We start from the raw sequence: 15706 nt of genomic DNA on the forward strand, positions 1-15706 counted from the left end.
CTCAGCCTCAGCTTCGGCTTCGGCTTCAGCAATAATAGAAAACTGAAGCCAGGCAAAGATATGGCTGAAGTTTGGTTGAGGCTGAGAGCAGTTTTGTCATCGTCTTGATGCCACTCCGATTGAGGCGCTGTCTGCTAGACTAAAGGGGAGGGAAGTGGAGGCATGGTGTCGCATGGACGAGGATGATTTATGACGCAGCTCGAAAGGATTAGCATATGAAACCAAACAAAGATGTTTGTCCTCTCATCCGCACTCAGCGTTCTGGCTAAAATCGAACCGGAAATGGCTTAAGCAAACACACACACGCACACACACACACACAGGCTCAACGTAAGGCCAAAGTGTGCGTTAAGCGATTTACGGACTTGCCAAGGACGCACAGCAAAGGATAACCAGCTTCAGAGCGAAGGCAAACGAGCTGCAGCATGCGTAATTAACCTTTGACACGGCCCACTCTAAGCGTGTGTGTTTCACTGTGTGGTCTACGCATCTCACTCACTCACTGTTTCCCTCCCTCTCCTCTTTCGCTCTGTCTATATATAGAGGGCATTGCCAGGCACACATTCATATTTCATTTGTCTGTCCGGCCCCTTTGGCAATTAGGACAATGCAGGTGGCGACGTCGACGTCGATGTCGACGTCAAAGCCAGTGTCTGCCAATTGAGCTTTTGAACTGTGCAATATGCTAAAATTTGAATTTTGTTCCTAAAAGCAGGTCGTGATTTGGAATGGAAATTGGCAAAGCAACGTTTTGAGCTCCGAATTACGCAAATGTCAGTGAACTCTAGTGTGTTCTACAATAGAAAAAAGGGTTCTTCTTAGCTCATGGTGGATTGGCAGACACTGATTGATTGATATAAAGGATCATTTCAAAAGAATACTAACTTATTAATAAATAAACATTAAATTTCATTACTTACATTTTGGTTATTGCAATCCTTTTGTGGTGTCTTTTTTTTATTTGTGTGTCTAGAATAATTCAAATAAAAATAAAGGTAAATATATATTAGTTGAATATTGAAATTGTTCAAATCTAAATTAAAGAAATCAATTTTGTTTCATTTAGCTTAGGCTATTTATGTACGAGGTGTGTTCAAAAAGTAAGGTGACTTTTCAAATTTCGCGGGCAACATATTTTCGATTATCGATTTTTTTGTTTTGGTATATTGGTACACTCTTCCCTAACATCTGTACCAAGTTTCAATGGAACATCCACTTTTGTTTGGTTGTGAGAGGCGTAAAGTTACAAGTTATTTTGCGAGCTCGGCGATTTTTTGCTATCGAGAAATATGGATCAAAGGATTTGCATCAAATTTTGTGTAAAAAATAAAATTAAGTGCTCTGAAACACTTGAAATGTTGACAGTGGCATACGGTGAAGCTGTTCTGAGTAAAAAAAATGTGTACAAGTGGTACAAACTCTTCCAAGATGGCCGGGAAGATGCCAATGACCAGCCTCGCTCTGGACGCCCAAGCACGTCAACAACTGATGAAAACGTTCAAGCAGTGACGAAAATTGTTTTGGAAAATCGTCGCATCACTATCAGAGAAGTTGCTGAAGATGTCGGTATATCGCTTGGCTCGTGCCATGAAATTTTTTTTCAAACGTTTTGGGTATGAGTCGTGTGTCAGCGAAGTTTGTTCCGAAATTGCTGAATTTTGACCAAAAGAACCGTCGCATGAGCATCGCTCAAGAGCTGTTGAATGACGTCAACGACGACCCAGATTTACTCAAAAGGGTCATAACTGGTGACGAATCATGGGTATATGGTTATGATATCGAAACCAAAGCCCAATCGTCCCAATGGAAGAGCCCAGGTGAGCCAATACCGAAAAAAGACTGCATCGCTGCAAGAGCTCAAGGCTATACCGAAAAGTGCTTATGGGAAGTGCTTTGAGGATTGGAAAAACCGTTGGCATAAGTGTATTGTATCTGAGGGGGATTACTTTGAAGGGGACAACATAAATATTGATAAATAAATTAATAGTTTTTCTTGAAAATACAAAGTCACCTTACTTTTTGAAGACACCTCGTAAGTGTTTCATAGTCGATGAACTGGGTTGATTCTGCTTTATTTCTTTCTATATTTGTGGTGGTTGCTCATTTTCTATAATAGAGATTCAAAACTCTTTTAAATGTAGAACCAATCGCAAGCTTTTTTTACTTCAGCTAAATATAGCAAACATCTCTTGATTACTGGGTGTGTTTTGTGTGTTTTATTTGCAAGAAAATATAAAAGAAAAACAAGCATAAAGAAGAAAATTGAGTAGTAACTGCTGCTCCAGAGCTCTTTGGCCAGCGAATCCTTTAATGATGTCCATGATCATGTTCGCTGCTCTTCTTCTGCGATTTGTGCCACTTTTTCTTGTGCTCCTCGCCGCCCTTTTTACCGTGCTCCTTTTTGTGGCCCCACTTCTTCTCCTCGTCGTGCTTCTTTTTGTGGCCCTTGTGGCCCTTTTTCTTGTGTCCCTTTTTGCTGTGTCCCTTTTTGCCGTAGTGCTCCTCGTGTCCGCCCTTTTTGTGCTCGCCCTTTTTGTAGCTGCTGCCCTTTTTGTGCTTCTTGCCCTCCTCGAAGGCGCCGTGCTTCTCCTCGCCGCCCTCATCGTGATCCTCGTCATAGTATTTTTTCTCCTTTTTGTCCTCGTTCAGTTTGTGCACGTTGTGCTTGCCCTTGATGGAGTGTCCTTTCTTGTAGGAGCCGTGATCCTCGAATTCGCTGCCCTTCTCACCCTTCTCGCCCTTCTTCTTCTTCTTGTGATGGCTCTCCGAGTGCTTGTGCTTCTTCTCGTGCCCTTCCTCCTCGCCATGCTCGCCCTTTTTGCCCTCCTTGTCGTGATGTCCTTTCTCGCCCTTCTCATGGTGTTCGCCCTTCTTGTGACCCTTTTTGCTCTTGCCACCATGTTTCTTGTAGTGCTCACTGTGTTTCTTCTCGCCCGACTCCTCCTCGCCCTCCTCCTCGTGCGCCTCCTCATGCTTCTTTGAGGCTGCCGTCTCCAAGTCCCCGGCCCCTCCGTCATCGAGGAAATGGGCGTGGAAATCGGCAGCATCCGCAGTGCCCAGCGGCTCGCCAATGACCATGGCATCGTCTGGAGCATAGTGTGGCAGTGTGGCTGCCATGGCCAGAGTTGCCACCGTTGCCGCTAGCGTTGCCAGGCACAGCAGTTGCCAGGGTATCGCCATGGCGTCGACGTTGTTATCCTTTTAAAAGTGTTATCCTTTGAGATGATGTTGGTGTTGCTGTTGTTGCTGCCACGCCCTGTTGTCGCTGTCTGGTAAACTGCTTTGCGGCCACCTTTGCCTTTTATACGCTCCATTCTACCGCCCTGGGGCCACGCCTCACTGGAGGCCAGTTATTGCCGCTCAGCTGCTCTGCGGCTGATTTGGCAACATTTCTTTGTGGCCCTCTCAACGCCAGTCGTCGCCTAAGTGCATAACGCTGTTCCAAACTCAAAGAAGCAACACACAACACAACACAACAGCAGCAGCAGCAGCAGCAGCAAGAGAAATACAAAAAAAAAAAAGAAGAAAAAACCCTTCCAACAAATGGCCAACTTCTTGCGGTTTTTGCCATTGGTTTCTCGTGCTGCCTGCCACACTTTTTGCTGCACAGTAACAAGCGACTTTTGTTACGTGCGCATTGCAAAAGCATTTCAGCAAATGACCAAAACATCCAAGCATCCAAACAACCAGATAACCAAACAACCAAACAATCTGACAACCAGACAATTCAAAACCAACAACTAACATCATCGATTAACCAGAGCATGAACAACGTCAACTTCTCTTACTTATGCACACTGATTAGGTGAGTCACTTTTTTAATTAATTAAATGTGGTTATGATAGTGAAAATGTTTCAACCAAAACGGGAAAAATATTATTTAAAGGTAGTAGTCAAATGTCAGCTGAAGTATCAATTATAATACATTAAAAGCGAAGAGTTGAGGTATTTAAATTCAGTTACGTGTATAAATAATATATCAATTATAATATTATTATAAGTGCAGTTGTAAAATGTAAATAAATAAAGAAGTCAGGTCTATGCAAGTATATTTAAATTGAACAGCACACTTACTTGCACTGCTTGCATTGAAATCAATACCATGATGAAGCAGTATAAGAAGTTTGCGCAATGCGCATCCATTTTGCACTGCTTACCACAAGACTTGAAGCAGTGCAAGCCAACAGCGAATTACAGCTAATATGGTGGCTAACAATGTTTAGTAATCGACAACGAAATAAAATACTTCTAACAGATTGTTTAATGCCTTCAAAATGATAATTATTGAATAAACAACGCGTACTTCCCAATATATAATGGGAAGTTGATAACTATATATAATATATATGAAGTCCATTACCCAATTGCGGTTTTTTTTAGTAACCAAATTATTTATACGATGTCTATATTCCATTATCCAATTACTATTCTTTTGTTAATAAACAAATGACAACTAACAAGTGAAAATTGCATCATAAAATATAAATAAATTGAATGAGAAATAAACAAAATACATCAATTCAGTTAAATTAAGCGCAATCTTGTTGCAGCTCAAATGCACACTTGAAGCTGTCTATAAATACTCGTATCTTGATTGATAAGCTCCACCAAACCGAACAGAAGTTTGTGAGAGGCTAAAGAACAGCAGAGAAAGAGAGAGAGAGAGAGAGAACTGGAGAAAGAGCGAGAATGTTGCTATCGCCCTGAAAGCGATCCATCAAAGCGTATTAAAGATTTGCGACACAACTTTTCATCGCCGGAAAAGCAACAAATTTGCTGTGGAAAAGTACAAGAAACAGCAAAAGCAACAGCACAAGCAAAAGCAAAAGTAAAAAGAAGGAACAACTTTTTGCGGGCGTTGTTAATCTTTACATTTCGTTGGCTGTCGTCTCGGTGGCTTTTGGTATTTATGCGGCAGGCATGCGACTATAAAGCTCTCGCGGGGAGTTATAAATACACGCTTTAAAGCAATTTACCATATACTCGGTACTATATACTACTACCATGTACGTAGTACAAAAAGAGGGAACCGTTGCCCAGGGTGCAGTTGAGCAGCTTGAGAAGTGCGGGGAGGTGCAGTTACAGGTGAAGGAAATGCATTTTAAATGTCGAGGAAAAGGCGTAAATAACCCGTTAATGTTAACATGCATACGCTTTGCGGCAGCCGAGCAATGCGTTGCCTTAATTTATGTGTCGCGACCAGGAGCCAACATCGGGTCAAAGCGATTCGCCCCGTCTCTCTCTCTCCGTTTCTCCCCCTTTAGTTCTCTCATTTTGCCATTAGCTTGTGCAGGGCGATTCGACGCGATTCGATTCGATTTTCAGCGTGCGCTTGCAAAAGTTTGACAGCCACTTGGCACCTTGGAACTTTTGTTCCTGCCTTCTTCGCTTCTTGCCCCTCTGATTGCTGTCGCTGCTGCATGCCACCTTAGCATGCACAAAGGCACACACACACACTGCGGCGCTCACCTATACCATTGCATGCATAGAAAGTTCAGTAGTTGGCCAAAAGTCACTTGGCATGCATATAAATTGTCAGCCATTAAATTTGCATTGACATTTTGGCCATGCAGCTTCGACACTGCCACCAACCAATCCCCCTCACACCTCCAACCTCCCACTTTTCTCGCTTTTTCCATTGCCGCACCGCACCGCCCGCGCTCAACTTTAGGTTTAGTTTTTAGCCTGGTGATTTATTTGTGCGCTCTTTGATTGCATGGCCCGTAATAGCATCGAGAGCATCCATCGGCTTGTTTGCCATGTTTTGCTGCTTGTTTTTTATTGAATTTGTTGAATTAATTTGGCAGCATCATCAGCATCGCCAGCATCATCATCGTCATCATCATCTTTCGCCGAAGCACAGCATAAAGAAGCAGACGACAAGAAAAAATATACAAAAAATACAACAAAAAAAAAAAGAATTGGCCAACGTTGATTAAACCCAGCGTTCGTTGGCATTGACAGGCAGAGCGTAGAAGACCCGCTGTCCACTCCACCTTTTTGGCCACTTTCTCCCTCCCATTCCCTCCATTGTGCTTCAAATCGAAGTTCTGTTCGTGTCCCCGCTGGAGGACATCTTTTCAGCTGCCTCTCCCAGTTTGTATCCTTCCCCCCCTGTTCACCAGCAATTAGCCTAATACCAAGGCCGTGCTCTGTTGGCTTTTTAGCCTTATTGAGTCGCCACGGCGGCATTGATGTCGTTACCGCTGTAGTAGTCGTTGTCGATGTCGTTGTCGTTGTCGTTGCCTCTGACTGGACGCTACCAATGCCACTCGACTATCTTTCATAATCAAAAGGCGGCTGCCTTGGCTCCTCTCGGCATCATCATTAATGCAAATGACATGAGAAATGGGCAACTCGGACGACTCCTTCGGCCACATTTTTGTTACAAGATTTATGTAATAATTACTAAGCACAAGATTTTTACGTGCTGCTGCTATATAGGGAAATCAATACAATTACAAGCTTAGTTAGGAACTTTTTCCAGTCACCAACGATCGATTAATAAATTGCTAAAGTTATGAAAATTTTACTGCTTGCTTTTGGTAGCGAGAAGATTGCACTGCTTGCGCTTAATGGGTATGATATCGCAGTCAGCTTTTGTCTGCCTATCCTAATGTAGATGAATTTCTTGAGCAAACAAAACGTATTTTTAAATAAGATAATGAACTACTATAAAAAGTTAACCATATCTCTAACGCTTCCATTCTTATTTATTTCTTTCTATATTTCGTAAGAAATCCTTTATAGTCTTTAGTTTGTCACACAAAATTTCAACAATTTGCAGCTGTAACTAAGGCAGCAATTTTAAGCTGCTTCCGCAAGGGTCTTTTCAAATTATTCGTGTTGACTGTTTAAAGCCGCTCAAAGAACTCATTGCCCATTTTGGCAGCTGAAAGACATTTGATGGTGAATGGAACTTAAGTTGCAAGCGCAACCATTACCGTTAAGTATTATTTACCAGCAAAATGTTGCCACCACCTGCAACTGTAACTGCAAACGGCAAAAACTGTTACTGCTGCAAGTCGCTTCGAGCTTAAGTTGTTTCATAGAACATTTTGTAAGAGCCACCCTCGGTTATAGCCCGGTTTATTTATGGCAATGTTTTGACAAGCTTTAAAATATACGCAGCAGCAGCAGCAGCGTAGAGACCAACAAAAAGCAAAGAGCAAAAAAGAAAATCAGTTGAACTTTGATCGCACTTGCAATGCATCGTCGTCTGCCCGCAAATCCCTCAAAGCATAAGCTGCCACTGCAGCTGAGCCAAAAGTAGCAACAAAGCACGTGCAAACTGACGAAATCAAATGGCAGTGCACCTCGTCGTCGAAGGGTGCAGCAGCTGGAGCTCTAGTAAATGCAGCGTGACATTCGTTGGCTTTTTTGCCCTCAACTCAAAAGGGCCAGATAGTCGAGAGCGGAGAACACACCGCTCCTATGCGGTGTATGTAGAGGTAAGGGGGAGGTAAGAGGTGGATGTGAATGTGAATGGGGAGGGACGCATCTTGCATCGCTCAACGCAACGTTTCAGAATTCAATAAAAAACCTTTTGTTTTTCCAGTACGCGCATTGAAAACTTTGAGCCAAGGTTTTTGGGCTGACTTACTGGCAGCAAGGCAGCGAGGCAGCCACCCTCCACCCTCCGCTCTCCATTTGCCACCTTCTGCTGCCAACACAAACTGCTTGCGGTAAATTTACACGTACGCTGCATTTTTACGCTGTGCATTTTTAGCAACAATTTTTGCTTTTTCTTGCGAATGCCACCAACCACTACTCAAGCGTGAGTGTGTGTGTGTGAGAAATGTATGGGATACGCACGTATGCATTGTCTATACAATTTTAAATGATTTGCTGTGTGTGAGTTTGCTTTTCATTTAACCAAAAGCGAACCTGATACCGCCAACTCTGCGTCAGATTTTCAACTGCTTTAAACTGCTTACAGCAACAACGACAGCCATTTTTTGTTGCGCTCGAAAGTATGCAACGTGAAAAAATCAATGGCTAAAGTTGCCAGCAACAAAGAGTTTATTTTCAGCATAAAGCTAATTAATTCACCATGCGCCATGTGAGCCTCAACGTGGCATACTTATAAGAGATTTGTGCGGGAAAAACAACAAACAACAAACAAAAACTCCTGGATCGGGTTTCGCCATTGTGTTGAGCCATATTTCCCAAAATAAACGCAGCTGCAAATGGGAATACTTTACAACAGCAAGTGGGCTACACCACAAGATACCCTGTAGCGCAGAGTCAAGCGTAATTCACATATTCCACTCCAAGTTATTTAAAAAAGCAACACTTGGTACTCCAATTTGTCACTTGACTCAAAAAAAAAGTGAACAGATGAAAGTAATTAGGACAATTATGCCCACGGGTAAAGAAGGCTTCGGGTTGCGTAACATTTGCCACAATAAAACACACTAAGGAGAAACCTTAAGTCGGGTAGAAGTGCGCACGAGCAAGAGCAGTCAATTTAAAAAAGAAATATAATAAAAGCACTGAAAGTTTAATTAAGCGTAGTCTGTGTTCATAAGGTAATCAGCTGATATTACAATGTTGTTCCCAAATTCGATTTACCTTTTGATAATAATAGCTTATGTGCGTAATAAAAGTCTTTGCTTGGCTATGATTTAATTGAAATTCCAACGCAAATGAATGCGTGAAATTGATGTGAATGCGTAATTTAGAACAACGCTGTTAATCCCTTAACACTCAAGTTTGTGTTGCATAATACATAACATGATTGGATTTGAGGGAAAATAAAGCGAAACTTACAAGTTGCAACAATCTGCAATTGGCCCAGTTGCATTGACAGACGACGCAAAGACTTATGCACCTACACACACAGACTAAAACTCTCTTTCATTCTCACACCCACACGTGCACACACACTCACTCTCGCATTCACACACACACACAAAAACACAGTCAGTCAGCGGATTCGCTCACTTTGTATTTGCTCATTGGGTTTTGGCTACCTTTATTCTTTATGTGTATTGATTTGAAATGAATCTCCGTGTAAGCTGTCCAGGCGCCGAAGCATGCTAGCTCCCTACTAAGCTCACCCTCCCCGTTCCCCACTCTCTTCCCTATTCCATTTCCTTTTGGTGAGCTACAGTTTCTGTGAGGTATTACGATTTGATTGTGGAGTATGTTGCATAGTGAAAATGGCTTGATAACATAAAAAAATGCTTTGATTTTTACTAACTAATCTCTTATAAAAGTATCAATCTCTACTATTAATATTAGCTGCTATAAAATATTAAAGGTTTGAACTAGCTTTTTGGATTATGGTCAGTATAAAGCCAAAGATTCGTAATAGAAAGGAAGTTTTGTTTAACCTTACGTATTGTAATACTTCATTATAATATCACTTGACACATCTCAACACAATTAGATGTCTAGATTTAAAACAAAACGCAACTAAAATCATATTTATATCATGGTATTCCATTTTGGTGTACTTTTTGTTATAAATAGATGCTTGATTTTATGCACAATCTTCACTATAGAGCATCAATTATTCGGAGTGCCGTAGTTAAGCTTTGGATTTCTCGTTTTACCTCGCAACACTACAAATTGCAATGTTTGTTTTGCTTTCTTTGTTGCCATTCTATTTGGGTTTAGCATATAACTTACTGTCATATTTTCATCTAGTCGGGCGCAGTTTCATTTTGGGGCGTTGCCCCAAACTCATGGTCCCCATCCCTACCTCACTTCTTTCCTCCCTGACCGTTGTCTTCTCATTTGGCAGCGCTATGCTTTAGCTTTTGTTATTATTGTGCATGCTTCCATTCAATGCTTTTTTCGTATTACTTGTAAAAAAGTTCTCATCGCTCTTTGGTTTTTTTTTTTTTGGTTTTTTGTTCTTGCTCGCTGGGTTGTTCTTTGGGTTCTTTGGGTACTTTTGCTTCTGGATTTTGTTAACTTTGTTATTTTTGCTTTACAGTTGCCTTGTGTTACATTCCGTTGTGTTGTGCTGTGTTGTGTGCTGTGTTAGCTCTCTATGTCTATGTCTGTGTCTCTGTCTCTGCCTCTGTCTGTGTCGGTGTCGTTGCTGCTGCCGCTCTCGACGCTATTCAATTTTCAATAAAATATGTAAATTTATACCGCATTTCGTTCTGCTAGCTGGTCTGCTTCAGCTTCAGCTTCAGCTTCAGTTTCTACTTTGGCTTTGGCTTCGCTCTGCCTCTTATCTGAGACCGTTTCTCATCGGCAACAATTTGATAGCTACAAGTTATGGCCAGGCACACCCTCAATACCCTCAATTCTCTTCCTCCATTTGTGCTCTGTTTGTGTGGCACTAAGCAGGAAAGTATGTTATTAATTTGTAATTTGTTTACGGTTATTTGTGCACAAATCAAAGGGCAAAGATTGAAACTTTGACTACGCCATCGAGAAAGCTCTGAAGTGCTCAATGGCAAAAGAAAGAACTTTATGCTGATGGCCCGAGAGCGTCTCAGGCTCAGCCGCAGACTCAGTCTGAACTTCAGTTTCAGTTTCAGTCTCGGTTTAGTTTAGTGTGTTGCCAAACACTTCAATTCCCCAAATGACAACTTGACCGTACATTTTGAAGCAGGAGCCTGAGATTTGTTTGAACACAGTTAAAACGATTTTGTGGCTGGAAGCGTCTTCTTGCCTGTGAAAACCCAATAAAGTCTAAACTGTCTCAATAGAATTAAATTAATCGACGAGGTGACGTAAGCAAATAATGCTTCTGTTGTTTATTTATACAACCTGCCAGATAATTATGTGAACATTTCATTTTATGGCCAAGATAATGTTTATTAATACAACTAAATTGCATTGCTTCTATGTACCCATTATTGGTAATGCACAAAGTATATTTCAATGCTCATTCTACCAAATAATTTCTGCAATTAATGGCAAATTGAAATTAATGCAATCACCATTTGGAACCACTGTGCGTACAGTGCAGCTAGTGTAAATATGAATTTTGTATGTTTTTATTACTAATTCGCGGTACTCGCCGTAAACATAATCAATCAATCATTAAACAATACTGCTGGCCTGAAGTCATACAATCAAATCAAATACTATATAATCAAATCAAATAGCATTCGAAAGGGGGAAAGGGGAATTAGAATAGTTAGGCAAAAACATAGAGAGAGAGAGAGAGGGAGAGAGAGAAAGAGTGAGAGAGAGAACATTGTATATCCGTTGAATTCAGTCATTCTGTTGGTTTTGTACATGTATTTGACTTTTGCATTTTTCAAACAACACATTTGCTCATTCATTCATTCCGTCATTCATTCATTTGTTGGTTCCGTTCGTTCGTGGAGTCATTCATTCATTCATTGTCATTCACACGGTGTGTGTGTGTGTGTGTATATTTATTCATGCATTTGTTTGTTTTTTGACGCATGTTCCCGAAAAATTATGTGCAAACAACGTTGAATTAAAACACAGCAGCCAACAAAATAAAAATACATAAAAATATAAATGTATAAAACAAAATAAAAATGTCAAATAAGCACAAAGTCAAACAAAAGGCGGTGCGATGTGAAGGCAGAACAAATAAAAATAACAACAACAGCAAGAAGAACAACAACAACAACAGTAAGGACATGCAAAAGCAATTTAATTGCGTGGCCAACAACAAAAGGAATTCTCTGTTTGTTTGCTATTCTCATTGTTGTTGCTGTTGTCAATGTTAATTTTGCTGGCAGAGAAACAAGTTCATAAATAAGTATGCATATAATTTTGTTCTTCTTTTATTTTCCAGCTTTGTATCTGCTAGACACATTGAGCAAAACACTCTCTGTGTGGCAGCCAAAAGCCAGCAGCAGCTACTCGTGTTGAAGAGGGGGGCAGGCAAAAACAAAACTCTCAAGTTGCTTTCTACTTACTAAAACAAAAGTTAATTAGAATGCCTCGTCATAATGCGAGGCCAACGGAAAACACAACTCACAAAAAAGTTGCAGGCAGTAAATTAGATTAGCAACAACAGCAACAACAAAGCGAATGACACGAACAACAACGTTGACAAAACAAACACAACAGGCAATTAAAAATGTAAAATTTTTCGTAAACTTCTCCCCCGCCCACAAAATTTTGTAGCCGCATTTCATTAGATTTTCAAGTTAAATTAAGCATTGCATACTTTTGAGTGCTGCGCTTTTACAGCCCCAAAATTCAAGCAGTTGCACGCTAGCAAGCAGTGCAGAAGCATGCTTGAACTGCATGTGATTGATTCAATATTCAATTTCAAACCAACTAATATTTATGAACTATAAACATAAGTAGATAAAATAAATATTAGCACATAAAATGCAATATTTAATATTACTTGCAATATCAATCAACGCTTGCCAACCAATGGCATATGTCATAGCATGTGTGGATCACGTTTAAAGGTCCCACAACTGGCAATCAAATGAAATTGCCAGAATGCTTTTATAATTGCGTACAATCAAAAATGTGTTGTGCTCTACTTTTCCACAAAAGCGTAAACAATAAAATCGAATGGAATGCATTTGTATAGTTTTATATTGCTTTGGACCTGGTTAATTAGATGCTGCAACAGCAACTGTGCTACATCGATTTTTGTTGCTGCTTTTGCTGTTCTTACTGTGTATCAACTTTTAACTAACCATAATTTATGATACTCGGGCAGTTTGTAGAACTTTTCGTGGTTTGCCCAAGCACTTTTGGGTCGCACTGTTTGTTCTTGCTGGTTTGCTTGCCTGGCTTGGCTTCTTTTGTAGTTGTTGCTGGCTGGCATCGTGTCCATGTCTTAAGCTATTTTTAAATGTGCTTGGGGTAAAAGTTTTGGCGGCCAGGCCAGGCCAGGCTCGACTCTGCCTGGCTCGGTGCGGCGTTTTGACAAATTTTTGGCCAACATCATTTGGCAAACAGTTTACTGAATGTTGCAGTTTTGCCTGCTGCTAGTTTGACGAAGCCCCCGTAATGATAGCCCCAAAAAGTTGCAAGTGCCAATGAGTTTTTAATGAAGCTCCTTTTGAATACACGAGTGCAAACAGATTTCGAACAAGACTTAAAGTCAATAGAGACAGACACAGAGACAGAGACAGAGATGCAGAAGGAGAAGGAGACACAGACAGAGAAGCCTTAAACTAGACTCGGTTCGTTTTTGGTCATATTTCCAACACGGTTGCAAAATAAATAACAGGACAAACTTTTCAATAAATAAAATTAAAAACTTTTCTTCTTTTCTTTTTTTTTTGCTTTTTGGCGCAACGGTCAAAAGTTGGTCGCCAGGCGGCGCCTGTTTCGAGTTGTGCAAACAAACCGAAGAGGCAGCCAAAATAGGAGACACAACGAACGAATCGCAGGCGGAGGCGGAGAAGGCTCAAACAAACGCCAATTGACCGTAAAAATGTGTATATACATACATATATAGCATAGCAGTTAAGCGGAATGCCTGTAAAGTAAAAGTAGGAGAAGAAGGAGATGCTTCCAAAGGAGTTCCATTGAGATAGTGCAACTGAATCAAGCTGTAGTGAAGCAAAACTGAAACTGGAACTGAACTGAACTGAAATGGAAGCTGAAGCGCTTGAGGTTTGAAAACAATCACCTTGACAGAGTTTTTTGATCAAGGAATTTCATTTAGCAATTCGGCCAAGCAAAGTTTTCTGCCTGCTGCTGCTGCTGTTGCTGCCCCAGCCAATCAGTTGGGCAGCTGAGTCAACTTCGGGTCGCGTCGCGGGGGCAGCTAAATCAACTGAAAGTTTGGTGCGAAGAAAAACAAAATCAGTTTCGGTAAATGGATGAGAAAGGGGCGCAAGGAGGAGTGGAACGACGATCGACGAATTGGAGGGAGAAATTGACGATGGGAGGCGGATGCTGTGTGAAGTGCGCAAAATGAATTGGTCAAGTGGAAAAAATTGCCAGTGAAGCAGCAGAGGGAGCAAAACAGACACACACAGAGTAAGTGAGAGTGAGAGGAGGAAGAAGAGGAAGAGATAAGCCAAGAGCAGTGCCAAAAGTATTGAAATACATTTAATGAAAAAGTTAGACGAGGTCGCGGGGGAGTCGAAACAAAATGAAAACGCTCAAAGCGAAACGTGGACGAAGCAATTGAGCAAACATAGCAAAGTTGATGTGATTTTTGTGTAAGCAACAACAACAACAACAATGACAACAACGATAACAACAACAAGTGGGACACTGCTAAACACTGATTGCGTTTTAATGCCAGTTATGGATGAATAGATGAGCACAACGAGAGCAGCATTTCATGTACTTTGATGAGAACATCTTCCTGTAAGACTCTCAAAGTAAGTTTCTATGTGGGTATTTCTATGTGTGTGTGTGTCGGTGTGTGTGGGTGTAGGTGTGTGCCTATCTGTGTGCAAGTGACTGTACAAAAAAGCTTAATTTACTCATATACATAAACACTCAATATATTTACATGTTAAGTCAAAGTATATAAATTACTCAAGTTCTACATAAAATAACTCAAGTTGAAGTAAAAGTTAATCAGAACAAAGTCCACACGTTTAGCACATACTCTTTAATTAGTTTTCAAAGCACCAAAAATGGAATAGAGGTGAGAGAATGCAGCTAAACTCTTTCTTCAAAAGTTTTATTCAACATAAATGTCACATAACTGTCAACTACTAAGAAAACATTAAAATTGTTGAATCAGTAATCTGTATTAATCTATATTATGTTCGATAATGGTAAAATTATTCTTTGGTGCTGATCTACTGTACAAAGATTTTGTAATCTGTTAATTCGACTCAGACACAAAATAAAGTTATGACGAACTGTTGAAATTAATATTGTAATTTTTAGAGATCGAAATATAAGGAGAGGTGCTACTGTTGAATTAAAAATATAATAATAATATTTTTGCACCAATAGATTTTAAGCTTACGAACAAATCGTAAAAGATTTTGCACAATAAATTCTAATCAGCAATTGCTTAAGTTCAATAAAACCTCAAGTTTGAAATGTGTTGAATAATTGATTAGTTCGATTAGTTTAACTATTGATTTATACATTTCTCTTAATATTTAGTTTTCTTCTGACTATGCTTTTAATCATGCAAGCCAGACTCTACTCTATGCTCCATTCGACTGTTAATAGAGAGCTCTATACTATGCTAAGCTGCAGCTGTTAACTGCTTTCATTTGGTTTCGACCTGGCTTCTCTTGAGCTGACCTTCAGCAGGAGAGATGGAGAGGTGCAGAGGAGAAGCTGTGTCGATAACAAATGGGGCAGTTTCTTACGCTTCTTTTGCTTTGGTGGCGGCGGTGGCACACACACACACAGAGAGAGAGATATTCTCATTTTTAACTGCTTGGCATTTGCAAACTGCAGCGTCATTTAAACTTTTCTCATTTGCTGGCAGCGCAGCAGCAGCGAGCGATGGCCAAAACTTTACCCTACATTGCCAGCGGTTTGGCCGACACAGCGGGAAATGCAAAAGCGGAAGCGGAAAGGAAGAAAGCAAGAGAAGCGAGAGAAGAGAGAGTGCGCTTCAGTTGCTGTTGCTGCGGCATAAGACGTTGCGCCAATGGGGCGGCTACTCGATGCACGATGCTCGTCATTGTTTGGCCAAACATTTTTAATATGCGACTAATTTGCAGGGAAAAAGACGACGCAATGCGGCAAGCTGCTTCGACCCAGGTGCAGAGTTGCAACACGCATAAGGCGGAGGCTGCAGTTGAGTTGTGTCCCGTGACAGAGGCTATTGTTTAAATTCAATTCCCGTCTTTGT

The 15706-nt window shown here is 40.8% G+C and overlaps 1 protein-coding gene across 1 annotated transcript; it reads right to left on the reverse strand.

Moving 5' to 3' along the window:
* Positions 1 to 2219: 2219 nt before the first annotated feature.
* On the reverse strand, positions 2220 to 3313 carry LOC133850910 (high mobility group nucleosome-binding domain-containing protein 5). The gene has a single exon (XM_062287165.1). It carries the CDS (start codon positions 3178 to 3180, stop codon positions 2308 to 2310), a length of 873 nt encoding a protein of 290 aa, XP_062143149.1. The 5' UTR covers positions 3181 to 3313; the 3' UTR covers positions 2220 to 2307.
* Positions 3314 to 15706: the final 12393 nt, after the last annotated feature.

Source organism: Drosophila sulfurigaster, chromosome 2L, assembly GCF_023558435.1.
Source record: "Drosophila sulfurigaster albostrigata strain 15112-1811.04 chromosome 2L, ASM2355843v2, whole genome shotgun sequence".
Taxonomy (NCBI): Eukaryota; Metazoa; Arthropoda; class Insecta; order Diptera; family Drosophilidae; genus Drosophila; species Drosophila sulfurigaster.